Consider the following 16,866-nt stretch of genomic DNA (forward strand, 5'->3'; position numbering starts at 1 on the left):
GTTGGAGTTATCGCAAGTTTTATAAATGTCGCAAATGCAAAAAATAGTTAGTCTATAATCTACACAAATGTAACCCATGTGAACTGAATATTTCCATACAAAAACAGATATTATTACATACACTCTGAGCTCACAAGTTGACATACATTTGTCTTTTGAGCTTGATGCCCATTATCTACTTTGGAAGCCTGCATGTAGTAGGGGGGAATTTTCACTAGAGGGTGATATTTCACTACATATTGATGTCAGGTCACAGGAGCTGAAACAAATACAGCATTTTAAAAACCACCACCTCCCTGGAAGTTACAGTACATAGATAAAAGTTTGTCCTGTTCTCATGTAGGGTCACACACTTCCACATTAGATTAATATACACTGTCTAAATTTACTGTGAAGCAATTAGACATGTGTGTGTTTATCAATCAGCAGACTGGTGTGTTTGAAAGTGTATATATAGTTTATATGTGTTGCACAGGATAATTATGTTGTGTGGAAATGATGAAATGTGTGTGCATTAAAATCTTCTACAACATTAGCTCTTTTTAAAGTGAAAATGGAAGAAAACTTTTGATTATAACAACTAGTGCATTTAGTACTGGACCTATACAAAGATGTATGTGTGTCTAGGCCAGGAGGCAAAACTCGAGGAGAGGAAAGTTACATATATATGTGTGTGTGTGTACCGTAGGATATATAGCCTGAATGTACAGGCTACTGACTCAATGTGTACTGTGTGTACTGTTTAATAACTTAACAATAAATCAGCTATTTAAAGAAATTGCCTTTTCCCCTTAATTCATTAAGTTGACAAAGGCTTGGGAGAGTGTGACAGGTGTTTTTAAGGAAAGGCCTACGTCGGCTGAATCTTGTCATATTAGCACAACTTGACAGATCTGCCTCATCAGCTTCCATTGGGCCAATTAATCATGCAGCCTGGTTTGTGTGTCAGCAGCGTGGCTACCTCCGGGACGATGAGCCAGGGGCCTGCTGCTGGTGTTTCTCTGTCCGGGGAAACCTCCTCTTCCTGGGGGAACAGAGCTGCCTCCTCTGCGGTGTTGCTGTGCGGTTTTAGGGCAACTTCCAGCTGAGTCACACTGTGTAAATAGGACCATACGCAGCTGTAGCTTAGCCACATAGCTCCCTGGGTGTATCAAAATGTTGCAACATAAGTTCACTTCACGTCTGTGAAACTTACCAACACTGTCACTCAAAGATATTTATTCTGACGTGAACGTTGTCAGCGACGCGACGTCCACAGCACAAGCGCGTCTGTCACAGAGCGCTGTTTGGCAACGGCCAATCAGGAGCCTCGTTACTGGCTCGTCCGGCGCGTTTGACCAACGGGATCGCGTCTCTTTGCCGGGTGAAGTATGGTGGCGGCAATGTTGTGGAGTTTCCGCTACTCGTCTGCTGCTCATGCCATAGGTTAGAGAGCTAGCACAAGTAAGCTAGGCTAGCGTCGCGCCAGGCCTCCAGCGAACCAGCGGGAGAGCGACCGGGATCAGACCCAGCGACTCGGGAAGGAGACGACCCCCCCCATTTATGTGTCTGCATGAGAACTGTTAAAATCCCAGAAATATGGTGGTTCTCAAAATTCGAGACCAGGTAAGCGGTTTGTTGTCGCAGGCGGACTGAAGTTTCAGCTAATGCTGGCCGGCTAACGTGGAGCTAGCTAGCTGGCCCCCCGATTTCACCACTCGCCAGCGGAATGTAATTGGAGTCTGTCGGGCTATCCGCCGAAACGGAAGCGTTTCCTCAAGGGATAAATAATAAATAGTGACTTGCGAGGTGAAAGGTAGACATTGGGCTTCGGGCTAAATCATACATGGAGTCATGTTCTCGGTCGATGATTGGTGGCATCACATCTCCACCGAGACACATGCTCAAGCGGTGACTGAGTTGTAGCCAGCTAATGGTCCCGTGTTTATCACCAGCAATTAGCCGGAGCCGGTGCTAGATGTGAAAAAACAAATAACAACGCCAAACCGGGCTTGAGCTGGTGCTTCCAAGTGATTCAGTGTTTTAACAATAGCCACCATCATGTTGTATGAGGAGACTACCCTGACAACCAAAGCGATCTGTTGATTGGATATAAATATATATATGTTTCTTATTTGAGTTTACATCAATTAAATAATGTCTTCGATCACAAGAATATCATGTATATCCCCTTATTAATATGTTAAACAACTCAACCAGTTATTGCAGCAGTCTAAGACGAAGCTCTTGACCAAAATGCATGTATTTCTACTGTATCAGTAGTATGCATGCAGGTAAACTGCTGTGTAATGGTTATAAACGCGTGAGGAGACTGGCACTGTCACGGTTTATCAGACGTGTGTCCCCTAACGACATTAACCACTTGTCACCTACGTGTGAAAACGAGAATAGCTGTGTGTTGTCATTCAGAGACGTGTTTTGTACATGCCTGCTATTCTTGTAGCCTATGTACGTGCATGCGTCTTTCATTGTGTGTGTGCTTGAATGATCGTGTGCCTGCCTGGGCTCCTGTGAGCCAGTGGAGTTGCCAAAGAGCGGTCTCCATGGTGATGGTATTAACTAGGCTGGCTTGTATGAGGAGAGGAGGTGCACAGTCGTGCAGCCAAGGAAGCATAGAAAATCTCCTCCACCAGTCGTGCAGGACTGGAGCGCTGAAAACAAGGAAATGCAGATTTGTCCCTGTCCATGTCACTGTGGGAGGGATAGTCAGAGATCGTCGAAATGAAACTGTGTACGAAGCACAAGTGGCTGCTTGTTTCTCTGAATTCATCCTCAGTCACTCTTAACCTTTATTGCACCCGGCAAATATTCATGGGCCTTATAATAAGTGAATGAAAGGATTGTCTTATGTTTACAGTGAGTGTAAGCTACTTACTCCTTTGGATGGTAATGGTGGTCTTTGTCTTCTTAATTCTTAATACTTACTGAGCATCGGTCTGCTGAAATTAATCATGAGGCTCAAATATGTACCAGTGCAAAACATATTGTGTCCTATTAGTTTCAAGACAATTCTAAGAAAAGTATCCTTCCTATACCACGTATATGTAAACCTAGAATGGCCGTTGAAACAGCTTGAAATAAATTGTTCACAAGACTTGCTGCAAAATAGTTGAATTTATAACATGCACAGCGGACAGTACATATTACAGTAGTACAGTATTGCTCTCAGCCCAGGGGGAAAGGGTTTGACTTGATGGATAACATTCTGGTTGTGAGCCGCTGAAACACATTGAGAAGCAGTTCAGACTAAATTAATTGCATCCAAACAAAATTGGTTCTACTCCATGGCGTTTGTCAAGCATGTGGCTTGAACTATGCCGTATGAACTAGATGTCTTCTGCACATGAGGTATTAGAAGCTACACGGCTGCACATTAGCTAATTAGTTTGCCGGACAGCTTGGTGGGTTAAATGAGGTATGAGATTATTGATGGCCAAAGGCACACTTTATCATTCTCAATGTATGCAGAAAGAAATTCAGCTGGTGGGATTGGCTGTATGCAGATTTCCCTCTCCAGCTCTTTCAAACAAAGGTGTAGTAAAGACATTTAAGAGGTAATACAAGTTTTCATTCTAGCTGAATATTGCAGCAGGTGATTTTAGACCCTGCTGACTTTTGGCACTTGGTAACTGGAACATCCTGCTTCGTTAGCTCACGTTTTGTTTTGGATACTTGGGTGCAAATGGCTCATTCAGAGCTTGTAATTGCTTCCATGTAATGGAAGTGCTGGATAATGGCTCACCTGACTCACGACATTTAAGTATCACCTAAATTCACAGCTGTTGCTTCTGCAGCTGTAAACTCATCGTGATAGCTTAATTATTTTTTTGTAATAGACATTTAACTACAGTCAGGAAAGGGTTAAGTTTTTGTGCGAGCCGGGAATGTTCCATCTGGGTCTTTCATGGGTTAACAGTTGCTGCCTCTGGAAGGGATCCCCTGCCCTCACTGTTCTCCCCATCCATGCCAGCCTCCTCCCACAGGCAGTGGAAAGCTGCCTGGTCCTACACTGTGCTGGTGTTATAGTGGATCTGATAGGGGAGCACAACAATAAGCACAAACATTATCCAAACACAAACTGTTTTACTGTCAATAAGGGCATTGATTTCAGCATTATTTTGAAATACTAGATAAGTAAGAGATGTAACATTGTTTAATGAGGGGGGAATGATAGAAGCTCCTAAGTGGTGATAATCTGATCTGCAGCCAGTTTGGTGTTTTGTGAAGGACTAGGGCGTCCAGCATTGATGATAATAATGCTGAATTGTCTCTGGGGCCCCAGACTATTTGTTTATGATTGATGTGCCAAAATGATTCTTTACCAACGAGGTAATAACGAAACTTTACTCTCTCTGTCTGTGGGTTCTCACTTCCAATTCAGTCTTTAGAGACCTTGTGGGTGTTGAGAGAGAGCCTCCTCTTACAGGAAGTACTGGCAAAAGGCTGCAACACTGTCACAATGAATCACTTAAGCTTCCCACACATGGATAAATATTGCTTTAAATGTTTATGGTTACAATTTCATGTCTCAAAAAACACAGTTAATCTTGGCAGTCTTATTTTTAGTTTTTAATTAAACACACAAGAATGTTCTTGCGTAATGAAAATGAGTAAAATGATCAAAATATATAAAGATACACAGCAGCATATTCCCTATGTACACTCCCTAAGAAAGGTGGAGCCAGCGAAAGTACTCTGTAAGAAGCCAGAGCAGGAATGCCTTCGTCAGACTTCACAGAGAGAACAACTTTCTCCTCTACCTCAGATTGGTTTCGAAGCCTTGTTTGACTTTCATCATTTTTGCTACTTGTTGAAATGGTGAAGAGGATCAGCTGTGGATAGTTTTCCCTAGAGGCCGGTCATGTCAAAGTCAGTCATATGGAGCACATGGTTTCTGGACCTACATTCTGAAGATCGTTTTACTTTACTGTACAGAATTAGAAACTGTCTGCTCAGCGTTTGTCAGGATCGATCCTGACAGTCTGCCTCCATCGTCGTCTGATTTGTGGAGTCATCGTTTTATTGAAAGGCCTCAGTCTCTGCACTTTCATCAGGATTTGAAAACACAAATATTAAGGGACTTTTTAACAGCCTACACATGATTGTGTAATCTGGGAGCAAATGAGTCGTGTGTGTATTGTGGTGCTTGATGACGAGGATCCAGAAGTCTCTTTACGGTCTAAGGTGTCCGAGGTCTGACTGAACGGTTATTGTTTTCTCAAATTTTAGACTGTTGGAGTTTAAGGTCTGACTCATTCTCTTTCTTTTACAGCCTGCTTTGCTGAAAGCTATTTTCAATGTGGACCCAGATGAAGTACGCTCACTCATATTCAAAAAAGAGGATGTGAATGCACAGGTAATCCCAACTGTCTCTACTCTGCATCCGTTTCCTCTTATTATTGTTATATTTTTAAAACATCCTAAGAACAACACTTTTTAAACCTCTCATGCATCATGCAGCTCTTTCAATTATAGTCACAGAATACAAAACAGCACATTGTTGGTTTTCTGCTCACTTTTATTGCATTCCTCAAAGTTAATGTTTGGTAAGACCAGATGTTTGTTTCAAAGTATGGCTGGTTTATACTTGTTTCACTGGAAGTCTTTTCTAGTTACTGAATTTATTTTTCACACTATTTTTACTACGAAGTTGCAGCTGTTAACAATAGATTCCAATTTCTTCTCACTAGCATTGTAATGTTACAAACCGCCAAAGAAAATGTATTGACATGTTCCAAAAGATCTGGACGGTATTCCCTTGTATAAAGTAGAAAAAGACTTTAAAGTTAAGATGTATTTGCAAGCTGTTTTCACACTTTTAATCACAGTCTCTTCTGTTCACATTCTTACAGGACAATGAGAAGCGAACTCCACTGCATGCTGCTTCCTATCTCGGAGATGCAGAAATTATAGAGCTGCTGATTCTTTCAGGTATGGGTTTTAAAATGGAGGCTTAGAGTTATCAAGCTTTTCAAGTCAAATTATATTATATTATTGAAATGATGTATTTGGTATCTCACATTAAGCTTGTCTAAATATTCGTTAATAAATACCAGACAGATATGACTAAATCAATTTTAGAAGTGTGCTTTTTCATGATATTTTTACACACTTACACATTAGAGGTTATACTCAGAACCATGCACAGAGGCCCTGACTTGTTTTCCTTTCTCAACTTGTCTTGGAGCATAAAGGCATATTTCAAATGTGGCAATCAGCAGCATATTGTTGTAGCCAGATGGTGCATCTGTATTCAATATAGTGAAATATCTCTATGCACACCCTGTGTAGTCTGCTCTTTCCTACAGGTGGAGATGTTACAAAAACAGTCAAAAGTCTTTAATCATTGTTGAAACGTAGCTCTAGATATAGTTTAACTTTATGACCTTCAAACAGTCTCACAACCAATGACCTGTGACTTGTAGGTGCCAGAGTAAATGCCAAAGATAACAAGTGGCTCACTCCTCTGCACCGGGCTGTGGCCTCCTGCAGTGAGGTATGTGAAACGCTTCTCTTATTCTCTTATCACATCCACGTGTAACACAATCAAACAGCGCACACCTCAATGTCGTGACTTCCTGCAGGACGCTGTCCAGGTTTTGCTGAAACACTCAGCCGACGTAAACGCCCGGGACAAGAACTGGCAGACGCCGCTTCACATCGCCGCGGCCAATAAGGCTGTACGCTGCGCCGAAGCCCTCGTCCCGCTGCTCAGCAATGTGAACGTGTCGGACCGAGCAGGCCGGACTGCGCTGCACCATGCAGCCTTCAGCGGCCATCTGGAGGTAACTTTAAGCCCTAAAGCAGGCGTGTTCAATTAATATTCTGTGAAAATCTCCTGAAGCAGAAGTCCAGTACATTAATGCACAAAGAGGAGGGAACTGCAGGGATTATTTATAATAAATACTCTAATGATGAATAAATGCTACTTAAAAATATTTATTTACATTGCAGCATAGCTTTTTTACGAAATGAAATGAAAAGTGTGGCTTGATAATCCCTTCCGGTTCCCCTCATCTTCTTTGAACAGCTTTAAATCGCCCCCCCTCCCTCTCGGATCTCACTCACTGACCCTCATCTCGGTCAATGCATTAGTGACCTCAGTCTTGTCGGATTCATTACTGGGCTGTACTATAAGAAGTGCTTAAATACCTTTTTAGTATGTATTTATTTGAATCTTAATGGATAATAAATTTCCATTGATTACCTTCAGAGACAAAAGTTGCACAGACAGCACCTAGCTAAAAAGGATTGTTGCTGACTGTGTGGCCATACACCCTGACCTGTCTTTATCGTGTTTTAAAGCTTAAATCATCTCAGTGTTATTCATATTGACGAATACAGTATTATCCTTCCCTCTTGAGAACATGTACCACTTACATTTTTGTTGAACCATCACAACAGGCTTGACGTTGAGTTTGTTACCTTGCTGTTTCTGACAGGAAGTGTTTCTGTGGGCCTCGCAAATGTGTAAACACAGTGGGCATTGTACCATACAGAACAAATGAACAATGGCTTCATGTTTGCTCATTTAGGATTGGTGAGATGAAACAACAGACTTCCCCATATAGCTCTTCCTCTGTAACTCATCAGACACAGAGCAGTTAGTTTGAGAAGCATGAAGTCAGCTGTTCCTTTCCCTATACCAATGATAGGCTTTCTTTTTTTATGTGTAAGTTCTCATGTTTTTACGTTCCATGTCAAGAGAGCAATTTTAACAGCCAATAAAGCTATTTGTACCCACAGTATCTGCTGTCTGCTGTGTGGTCTTACTGGTTTTACATTCCGTTTTCACAAAATATCTGAGCTTGAGCCTCTGCTGCATTAGTGTGTAGTTAAACCTTGATTACGTCCGGTGACAATAATAATCCCATTTGATCCGTGAGTCCTTTCCACAAATCCCAAACCAGGTCAAACTGGAGAAACCACAACTCAACAAGAGGTGTACCCACTCCAATGAACCAGTCAGAATTTGTTTATAAAAGAAAAAAATTGCAGATAATATTATTCCCCACTTGGTTGCAGACTGATACTTCAGGCAGTCAAGACATAAATTGTGGTCACACAGTCGAGGACACTATGTGCACAAACAGCGCTTGCCCAATCGCGTGCCTGCATGCAAAATAACTCATTGCCTTCATATACTTGCAGGCAAATTATTTATTTTGAGGGTGAAAATGTCTTGTCTGATCATATGTTAATGCAAATCAATGCATTAAAATGTTCAGAGTGTTTAAGTTGTTTTTAAATACAAATGAGGAGATGAGGACATGCAGTTGTAATCTGAGCTCAATGTCATAACATATGCTGAAACATTAGTACCCTGTGGAAACATATTGCTTAATATCTTGTTGATTCATGTGTATTCAGTATATGCAAGTTTATTGACCAACATTTGCTCTGCTATTTAAAAAAGAACTGAAACCCATGTGAAAGTTCATCTTATTCCTCAGATCAGACTAAATTGAAGGTAGCTGTACTCTTGTATGTTGTGTAGACCAGAGGATCAACCTGTTTACTCCAGTATTAAGGCATTAAACACCATATCTACACAGTGACTCAGTGTTAGAAGATCTGGTAGGGGTCAGGTTTTAACTTTCCCTGACATGTTTCCTGATTCTTCCCTTTTTATTCTTATTGCTGCTTTTAGATGGTGAGGCTGTTGCTCTCCAGAGGAGCAAACATCAATGCCTTTGACAAGAAGGACCGCCGGGCAATCCACTGGGCAGCCTACATGGGTAATAAATTAACCACATGTTTGTTTTTTCACTTTGCACTTTTTATTTTCTTTAGGAGCTCATCTCATCTTCTATTCAATGAACGTGTCCACAATGTAACGAGTGAAGAAATTGTTCTACGTTCCCCCCCCCTTCAATTTCACATGGAAATCTTAAGATATATACCTTTTCGTTTATATACATATATATATTCTGTTTGAGATCTGATTCATTGAACACATATCAGAACACATTATTTTTGTCGGCATTTATAAATACACTCAACCTTGAAAATGTTATTGTGTTTAATTGTCTGTACGGTAACAATCCAGACTGCAGCAAGAACGTTTCCCAGTGCAATCAAATATGACTATGAAATACATAATAAACTCTTGATTACATGTTCATGTAACTAAAATCCTTCTCTCCTCTTCTTCAGGGCACATAGAAGTGGTGAAGCTGCTGGCATCTCACGGAGCCGAGGTGGCCTGCAAAGATAAGAAATCCTACACCCCCCTACATGCTGCAGCCTCCAGTGGAATGATTAGTGTTGTCAAATACCTCCTGGACTTGGGGGTGGATGTAAGTTCCGCCCACATGCGCGCTGTCATTACACTGCGGACACCGCAGGATCTTATGATCTGATCAGGAGGGATGTGCTCTGAATAGCGACTCAACAGTTTTCTATATTATGTGCTATAAGAGTCAATCTCAGTGCTCTAACTCTCCGTTTATCTTGCCGTCTAGATCAATGAGCCCAATGCGTACGGCAACACGCCGCTCCACGTGGCCTGCTACAACGGGCAGGATGTGGTGGTGAACGAGCTCATTGAAAGTGGAGCCAACGTCAACCAGGTGAACGAGAAGGGCTTTGCACCTCTGCATTTCACCGCCGCCTCGCGCCATGGGGCACTTTGTCTTGAACTGCTAGTCTGCAACGGTGCTGACGTCAACATCAAGGTGAGTGAAAACCAGAAAGTCTCCTCTCATGATAACTTGCAGAGGGCCTCATTGTGGTCTAGGAAAGATAATATTTATTTATAATCAAGAAGCAGTGATTAAACAGCCACACATGTTGCTTGTGTGTGATTTTAAGTTTTTATTTTGTGTTGTAAAGTAATTGGGCTAAAACGTAACTGTACCTTTTTTATATTGTTCTATAATATGTTATACACCTAAAAGCTATAGTATTGACCAACGCTGTGACACCACCATATTTTTCTCTGACTCTAGAGTAAAGATGGCAAGACTCCCCTCCACATGACAGCCATCCACGGGAGGTTTTCTAGATCCCAAGCAATCATTGAGAACGGTGAGCTCCTCGACAAATTCGGCCCACGCTGGACAATGAAACTAAAACTACTTCTTGCTAAGTGCTTTGTTTGTTTCCTCCTGAAGGTGCTGAGATAGACTGTGAAGATAAAAACGGAAACACACCACTGCACATTGCGGCCCGATACGGACACGAGCTCCTCATCAACACCCTCATCACCAACAGAGCTGACACGGCGAGGTAAGTGCGCCTGGGCCTGCACCTTTTTCAGCAACGGCTTCAACATTGTGAAAGAGCTGCACGTTTAAATCACTCCAAAGCTGACAGGCATCGACCGTTATGTAACTGATACACCGGATTCTGTACGATCTATAGAAAGTTCCTGCCTTGAGTTTAACACCAGGGATATTTTAGTGATACTGGCTAAATCAGCATGATTGTGCATTCTTTTTTATTTAGACGAGGGGTTCACGGGATGTTCCCACTGCATTTGGCTGCTCTCAGTGGATTCTCTGACTGCTGCCGAAAGCTCCTGTCTTCCGGTGAGCAAATCTATAAATGTAAAAGATGTAATGTATGTAAAATATCACATACAGTTAACAATGGATGTAGAGTGTTGTTCATAATATTTCACTCTGCGCAGGCTTTGATATTGATACTCCCGATGACTTTGGAAGGACCTGTTTACATGCTGCAGCTGCTGGAGGGTGAGTACACCTGACAAGTAGCTTTAATATTAACTGTAAGTGTTAAACTGTAAGATAAAGTTTATAATATCATTGTGTAAATCTCTTACCCCCTGTAGAAACTTGGAATGTCTCAATCTCCTCCTCAACACGGGTGCAGACTTCAATAGGAAAGACAGCTTTGGCAGGTTCGTACTATTTATCAGTCAAGAGTTTGTTTCAGTCTCTCAGTGAAGTTTGAACAGTGAACTGAGCCATGTTTGCTTTTCCAGGACCCCGCTGCACTACGCCGCTGCCAACTGTAACTACCAGTGCCTGTTTGCACTGGTGGGCTCAGGGGCCAGCGTCAATGACCTGGACGAACGTGGCTGTACTCCCCTCCACTACGCCGCCGCCTCTGACACAGATGGAAAGTCAGTATACTTAGTGAACTCAGTGTATTAGGGGGGTGTTGCCTGAGTGGGAGGCGGGTTGTGTTTGAAGGTTCGATGGATGAAAGCTGCACTTTGCATCATTGCTTATGCTAAGTAACAGTTCAAAGATTATCTTGTTTCCTTGACAACAGCCTCTTTGTTGTGCGTGCAGGTGCCTGGAATACTTACTGCGGAATGATGCAAATCCAGGGATCCGGGACAATCAGGGCTACAACGCTGTGCACTACGCCTCAGCGTACGGACATCGCCTCTGTCTGGAGCTGGTGAGAACTTCACTCCACAGTTCATGACATAAAACAATCCGCACCACAATATATGTGTTTTCATCACTGCTTCATCCACTCTTTTACAGATTGCAAGTGAAACACCTCTAGATGTGGTGAGTAGAATTTGTACTTTTTGGGGATGAAAAGTACCAGTGGGCCAAGTTGTGATCATGTACTTCCAATACTAGGATTCTGTAACCCCACGGCTCAATTACAGCAGGTCACTTTTTAATGTTCCGGGAAAAAAGCCGCAACTTCAAGCCAAACAAACGCCTCATTCCAACAGACAGGTTTATAAAGGGCACTGCATTAGTATCTATTAATCTGAAGAAAAAGATACTGATATTCAATTTAGACATTTTCGTGCAACTGAGTCTCAAAAGCATGATTTCATAATGGTAAAAAAGTTAAAACAGACACTAAATCCAAGTAATATTCATGTTTTTAGTGCATTTCTCTTATTCCATTACATGTATCAAATAACATTTATTTCAGAAGCTATTGACCCTAACCCACAGCTGGATCAGTATAAAGTCTGAATGAGACACTCTTGAGTCCTGACCTCCCCACCTGTCGCACAATAGTTTAAATTTCTATGCACTATGCAGATTCCACAGTCTATGCAGATTCCACAGTGAATATATGTGACGCAGGTTGTAACTTGTTTGTTCAGCTAATGGAAACCTCAGGGACAGACATCCTGAATGACTCTGATGTCAGAGCGCCTGTCAGCCCCTTGCACCTTGCTGTGAGTATGAAGTATTGTCAGTGTATTGGCATTATCCTCACTGTCAGTTCACTTATGTTAACTCACTCATTGAAAATGAATCTGTCAGGCGTACCATGGTCACCACCAAGCAATGGAGGTGTTGGTGCAGTCTCTGCTGGATCTTGATGTAAGAAACATCCAGGGTCGTACACCCTTAGACCTGGCTGCTTTCAAGGGTCACGTCGAGTGTGTGGATGTTCTAATCAACCAAGGAGCCTCCATCCTCGTCAAAGACTTCACCCTGAAGCGAACCCCCATCCATGCTGCAGGTGGGGACTTCATCAATTTCCTACGTCCGACTTTTCAGATCTGAACACAGCACGATGAGAGATGCTAACGGTCTCTCTTTCTTTGCAGCTACCAATGGTCATTCAGAATGTTTGCGTCTGCTGATTGGAAATTCCGATCTTCAAAGTGCAGTAGACATTCAAGATGGGAACGGACAGTAAGTGAAGTTTGTTTATGATTTCGTTTTTTTCACAACATCTTCAAAATTAATTGTTAACATAACTTTCTCCTGTTTTTGTTTAGAACACCTCTGATGCTGTCGGTCCTGAGTGGACACACAGATTGTGTTTATTCTCTGTTGAATAAGGGAGCGAGTGTAGAAGCCAAAGACAAGTGGGGGCGGACGGCTCTGCATAGAGGAGTAAGGACATGTCACTATTCCTACATACTATACATAGAATTTACTAGTGTGGTAGTTCTTTACGTTGAAACTTTGAAATGCTTTCACATTTTGATCTGGATTAAAAGCACAAACTTCCTTTCTATTTCTTTAGAAATAACCAACTAAAAAAACAACTTTCACTCAAATCATCGTTCAGTGTTTAACATGAATCGTGAGTAATATCTGCCTTCTGTCTCCAGGCAGTGACCGGTCACGAGGAATGTGTGGAGGCCTTGCTTCAGCACAGCGCCAACTTCCTGGTGCGAGACTGCAAAGGGCGCACACCGGTCCACCTGGCCGCAGCGTGTGGACACACTGGGGTACTAGGAGGACTGCTGCATGCTGCCCAATCAGTGGAAACCCTCCCCGTCTTAACAGACAACCATGGCTACACCCCACTGCACTGGGCCTGCTACAATGGTACACAGATGAGGCTTAGAAGACCTCTTAAGAAATGATCAGTTTGATATGGGCATGTTAAGCATTTAAATACATATACTGTAGTAAAGTATGCAAATTTGAGCACCTAAGGAAGTGGATTTTATTTATTTTTTGTGTTTCATGCTTGTTCAAGTAAATTTTTCTTGCTATATCTCAATGCACCCATTTTGCTTTTTAAAGCCTTTATGAAACACCTGGAGATGAACGCCAATGCATTGAGTGCTTTCTGTTTTCTTTCCTGCAGGTCACGATACATGTGTGGAGGTTTTGTTGGAGCAAGAAGTTTTCCACAAGGCCGACGGGAATACTTTCAGCCCCCTCCACTGTTCTGTGTAAGATCCTCTGCCGACCTCTGTTTCCATCAACGTACTTGAGGAAAGAATCTTAAACAGATTAAATAAACGTCTCTTATCTCTTCTTTAGGATCCACGATAACGAAGGTGCAGCTGAGATGCTGATAGACACTCTGGGCCCTGCCATTGTCAATGCCAAAGACAGTAAAAACAGGTATATGTGGTCATTTATAGCAAAGTATAACAAGATTTGCAGCCATAAGGTATTTGTGACACAGGATTGCTTGATTTAATCAGTCTTGTTCTCGTGTTCTTTGTGCAGAACACCCCTGCATGCAGCAGCCTTCACTGACCATGTGGAGTGTCTCCAGCTGCTGCTGAGCCACAACGCACAGGTCAACAGTATCGACACCACAGGGAAGACGTCACTCATGATGGCTGCCGAGAATGGCCAGACCAATGCTGTCGGTACGAGAGCTTTTCACCTTTAACCAGCAGCCTGGGGAAATCTCACTGCAGGATGTAATAGTTGGTGCAGTAATGAATAGGTAAACACTGCTGCAGTGAATAACCTTAACTTGGCTGTGCTTTTCCTGTGTTGTTGCTGTTAGAACTGCTGGTGAGCAGTGCGAAAGCAGATCTCACTCTGCAGGATGCTGTAAAGAACACTGCACTTCACCTGGCCTGCAGTAAGGTGTGTATGGCCACATGGTGGCACCGTACTCACATTCTACAGTAGTAAATGTACACTATGTTCCAGCAAATGTGTTATAATACTGTCAACTGAGTATTTTCTGAGCTACTGTATATGGTTGTTTTAACATGTATTGCTCTGTACCTGTTTTCTACAGGGACATGAAACCAGTGCCTTGTTGATATTGGAAAAGATTTCAGACAGAAACCTCATAAATGCCACTAATGCCGCCTTACAGACGTATGTACCACCTGTATTACATCAGTGTCTTGTCTTGTGCTGCATCTGAGTGGTGCAATGGAGTGGGAGTGTTATTCAGTAATGTAAAGATTTGAATTATTCACACAAACATAATAACCAAATGGAAAAATATTGACTTTACTTCTTTTGTGAAGGCCTCTACATGTGGCTGCAAGAAACGGTCTGACTGTGGTGGTGCAAGAGCTGCTTGCAAAAGGAGCCAGTGTACTTGCAGTGGATGAAAACGGTAAATTCAATTATTTATATAATATATCACCTAAATATGCTACACAACATTGAGAAGTGAGCACAACAGAACGTTTTCTCCTGTTAACCATAGAGTCACTACTTTATTGTTTAATAGACGTAGTAACAGTGTTGGAAACGGAAGCCGTGTGTGACCGCGAATAAAATGTGCAACGTCATTGTTTCAGGTTACACACCCGCCTTGGCTTGTGCCCCCAACAAAGACGTTGCAGACTGCCTCGCCCTCATCCTGGCCACCATGATGCCTGTGTCCCCCTGCGCCCCGGCACCCACCCTCCCTTTCAGTGCCATTAACCACTACACCACCAGCCCCTCCAAGAGCGTCACCTTCGACAGCCTGCCCGTGCTGCGCGGCGAGCACAGCTCCTACTGCAGCTTCAACAACGTCAGCCATCACGAGGGCTTCTACAAGGACGAGGAGCTCAACGACTCGGATTCAGAGACGTACTGAGGGACGGGAGGACGAGATGGAAGCATAAACACACACACACACTGTGTCTTAATAAATCACCCACCGCCAGCTTTGGAGGGCAGAAGAAGAAAAAAGCCCCCACAGGAGCCTTAAAGAGTCCCCCCCCACTTAGAAAAGAGAGCAAGAGAGGGAGGAGGTGCAGCAGGCTGGCCCACACTCATCCCGACCTCATCCAGCACCAGGTGTCCTTCCAGCTGATACAGGACCTTAGTAACCGCTGCTTCACCAACACTGACTTGTTGAGTGCTTGTTAGGCAGCCAGCGACATTTGTACGGCAATAACATGCTGAGGAGGGATGGTAGCACTTCACCGAGCGCTAAACTGACAGGGACCAGAAGACGCGGATGCATTTTAACCCAGTTTTAATCGTGTACATGAGATCGAGAAGATGATGGGTTTATCGGTTCGTCGGGGGAAGAGAGATTTCCTTTTAGAAATGTTTTGGGGAGGGAGTTAAATACCGCACACTACGTTTGTCCGAATGCGCTTGTATTTCAAATCTGTAAGTCATACAGGGGGAAAGTCATTTATTTTTTGAGATCAAAATTTTAATATTCCCATGTTCATGTCTTAAACTCCTTATCCTCTAGGGAAAAAAAATCTGAATTTCTGACCTGAGTAATTTAAAAAACATTTGATATGTGCAACAGGTTATTTTTAAGTTGATCAACCGTACCTTTGTGTATTGACTTGTCCACTGCGGTTTAGTCTTTCAAGAATAAATTATTTGTGTACGTTTGGTTCCTATTTATGTGTTTATTTTGTGCCTTCATTAGTTACTGAGAGCAGATGGGTGTGTAGAGGCAGCTGTGATGCTCACTAGGTAAGTAATGAAACGACTGTAAGAAGCACTGATTCAACACTGAGCTTTCTGACGCTCGGCTTTGTGAGGAGAAACACTGTAAACCAATGACAGGGCAGCGTTTGATTTTCTTCTGTTTGAATGAATTTTTCTTTTGCTCCTATATTAGTCAATGTTTGTTGACAGGTTTGGCTTGCTTTAACTTCCGAAAAAAGAAACCACTCAATTCTACCGTGATTCAAAAATCCCGTTTCTGTCTGTTGAAAAAAATCATTTTAACTGGAAATATGTACAATACATTTGCTAGCTTCATTAGAATGGAAAAGATTTTTGTTTCTTTTCAGGGCTTTTTCTTGAAGGATGAAACTAGCATGTATATAGAAATTGTGACTGTGAATTCAAAGCTCCAGTGAATTCTTTCATTACTGAGATTGCTGTATATTTTATGAGTAATAAAGAAATGAGTTATTTAATAATGACCATGAGTCTTTATGGGGTATTGGCTTTAACTGTATTAGGTTTATTTCAAATGTGAAGCAGCTCAAGTTATTTCCCAATTGACATTTGTATCACAAGAGGAGAAATTTTATTCAATGACGGGTGAATTCAATTCATCCACCTCAGGCTCCTGGTCGTTTCCATGGTGAATCACTGTCACATTGTGAAAACAAGACACCTGGGCCCAGGAAGCCAAGTCTGAATATCTGCTGTTTGACAGGCCGATCAATACAGTGTCAGCCTGGTTGTACTGCTCACTATCAGGTGTCAATATTAGGTTTTCTATTTTTATGTATAGTTTTATTCTAGTCATCACTATTCATTACCATTAAGACAGTTGTAT

The 16,866-nt window shown here is 42.3% G+C and overlaps 1 protein-coding gene across 1 annotated transcript; it reads left to right on the forward strand.

The window, feature by feature from the left end:
* Nucleotides 1-1,401: 1,401 nt before the first annotated feature.
* Nucleotides 1,402-16,501, forward strand: ankrd28b (ankyrin repeat domain 28b). Its single transcript, XM_061081043.1, has 28 exons — nt 1,402-1,605; nt 5,273-5,356; nt 5,853-5,931; nt 6,426-6,496; nt 6,585-6,785; nt 8,651-8,738; nt 9,157-9,299; nt 9,465-9,677; nt 9,951-10,029; nt 10,116-10,230; nt 10,450-10,532; nt 10,634-10,697; nt 10,796-10,864; nt 10,949-11,089; nt 11,262-11,373; nt 11,463-11,489; nt 12,050-12,124; nt 12,213-12,414; nt 12,503-12,590; nt 12,677-12,794; nt 13,016-13,235; nt 13,501-13,588; nt 13,680-13,763; nt 13,872-14,017; nt 14,161-14,243; nt 14,401-14,483; nt 14,639-14,730; nt 14,918-16,501. The coding sequence occupies exons 1-28, from the start codon at nt 1,579-1,581 to the stop codon at nt 15,199-15,201; spliced, it is 3,159 nt and encodes a 1,052-aa protein (XP_060937026.1). The 5' UTR covers nt 1,402-1,578; the 3' UTR covers nt 15,202-16,501.
* Nucleotides 16,502-16,866: the final 365 nt, after the last annotated feature.

Source organism: Limanda limanda, chromosome 11 (genome assembly GCF_963576545.1).
Source record: "Limanda limanda chromosome 11, fLimLim1.1, whole genome shotgun sequence".
NCBI classification, from domain to species: domain Eukaryota; kingdom Metazoa; phylum Chordata; class Actinopteri; order Pleuronectiformes; family Pleuronectidae; genus Limanda; species Limanda limanda.

Excerpts from the sequence above, each read along its gene's own strand:
- ankrd28b (XM_061081043.1), top strand. The coding sequence starts at position 1,579 with ATGGTGGTTCTCAAAATTCGAGACCAG. Across the intron at positions 9,300-9,464 it reads TCCTGGACTTGGGGGTGGAT|ATCAATGAGCCCAATGCGTA; the intron begins GTAAGTTCCGCC and ends CTTGCCGTCTAG. Across the intron at positions 13,236-13,500 it reads GCACTGGGCCTGCTACAATG|GTCACGATACATGTGTGGAG; the intron begins GTACACAGATGA and ends TCTTTCCTGCAG.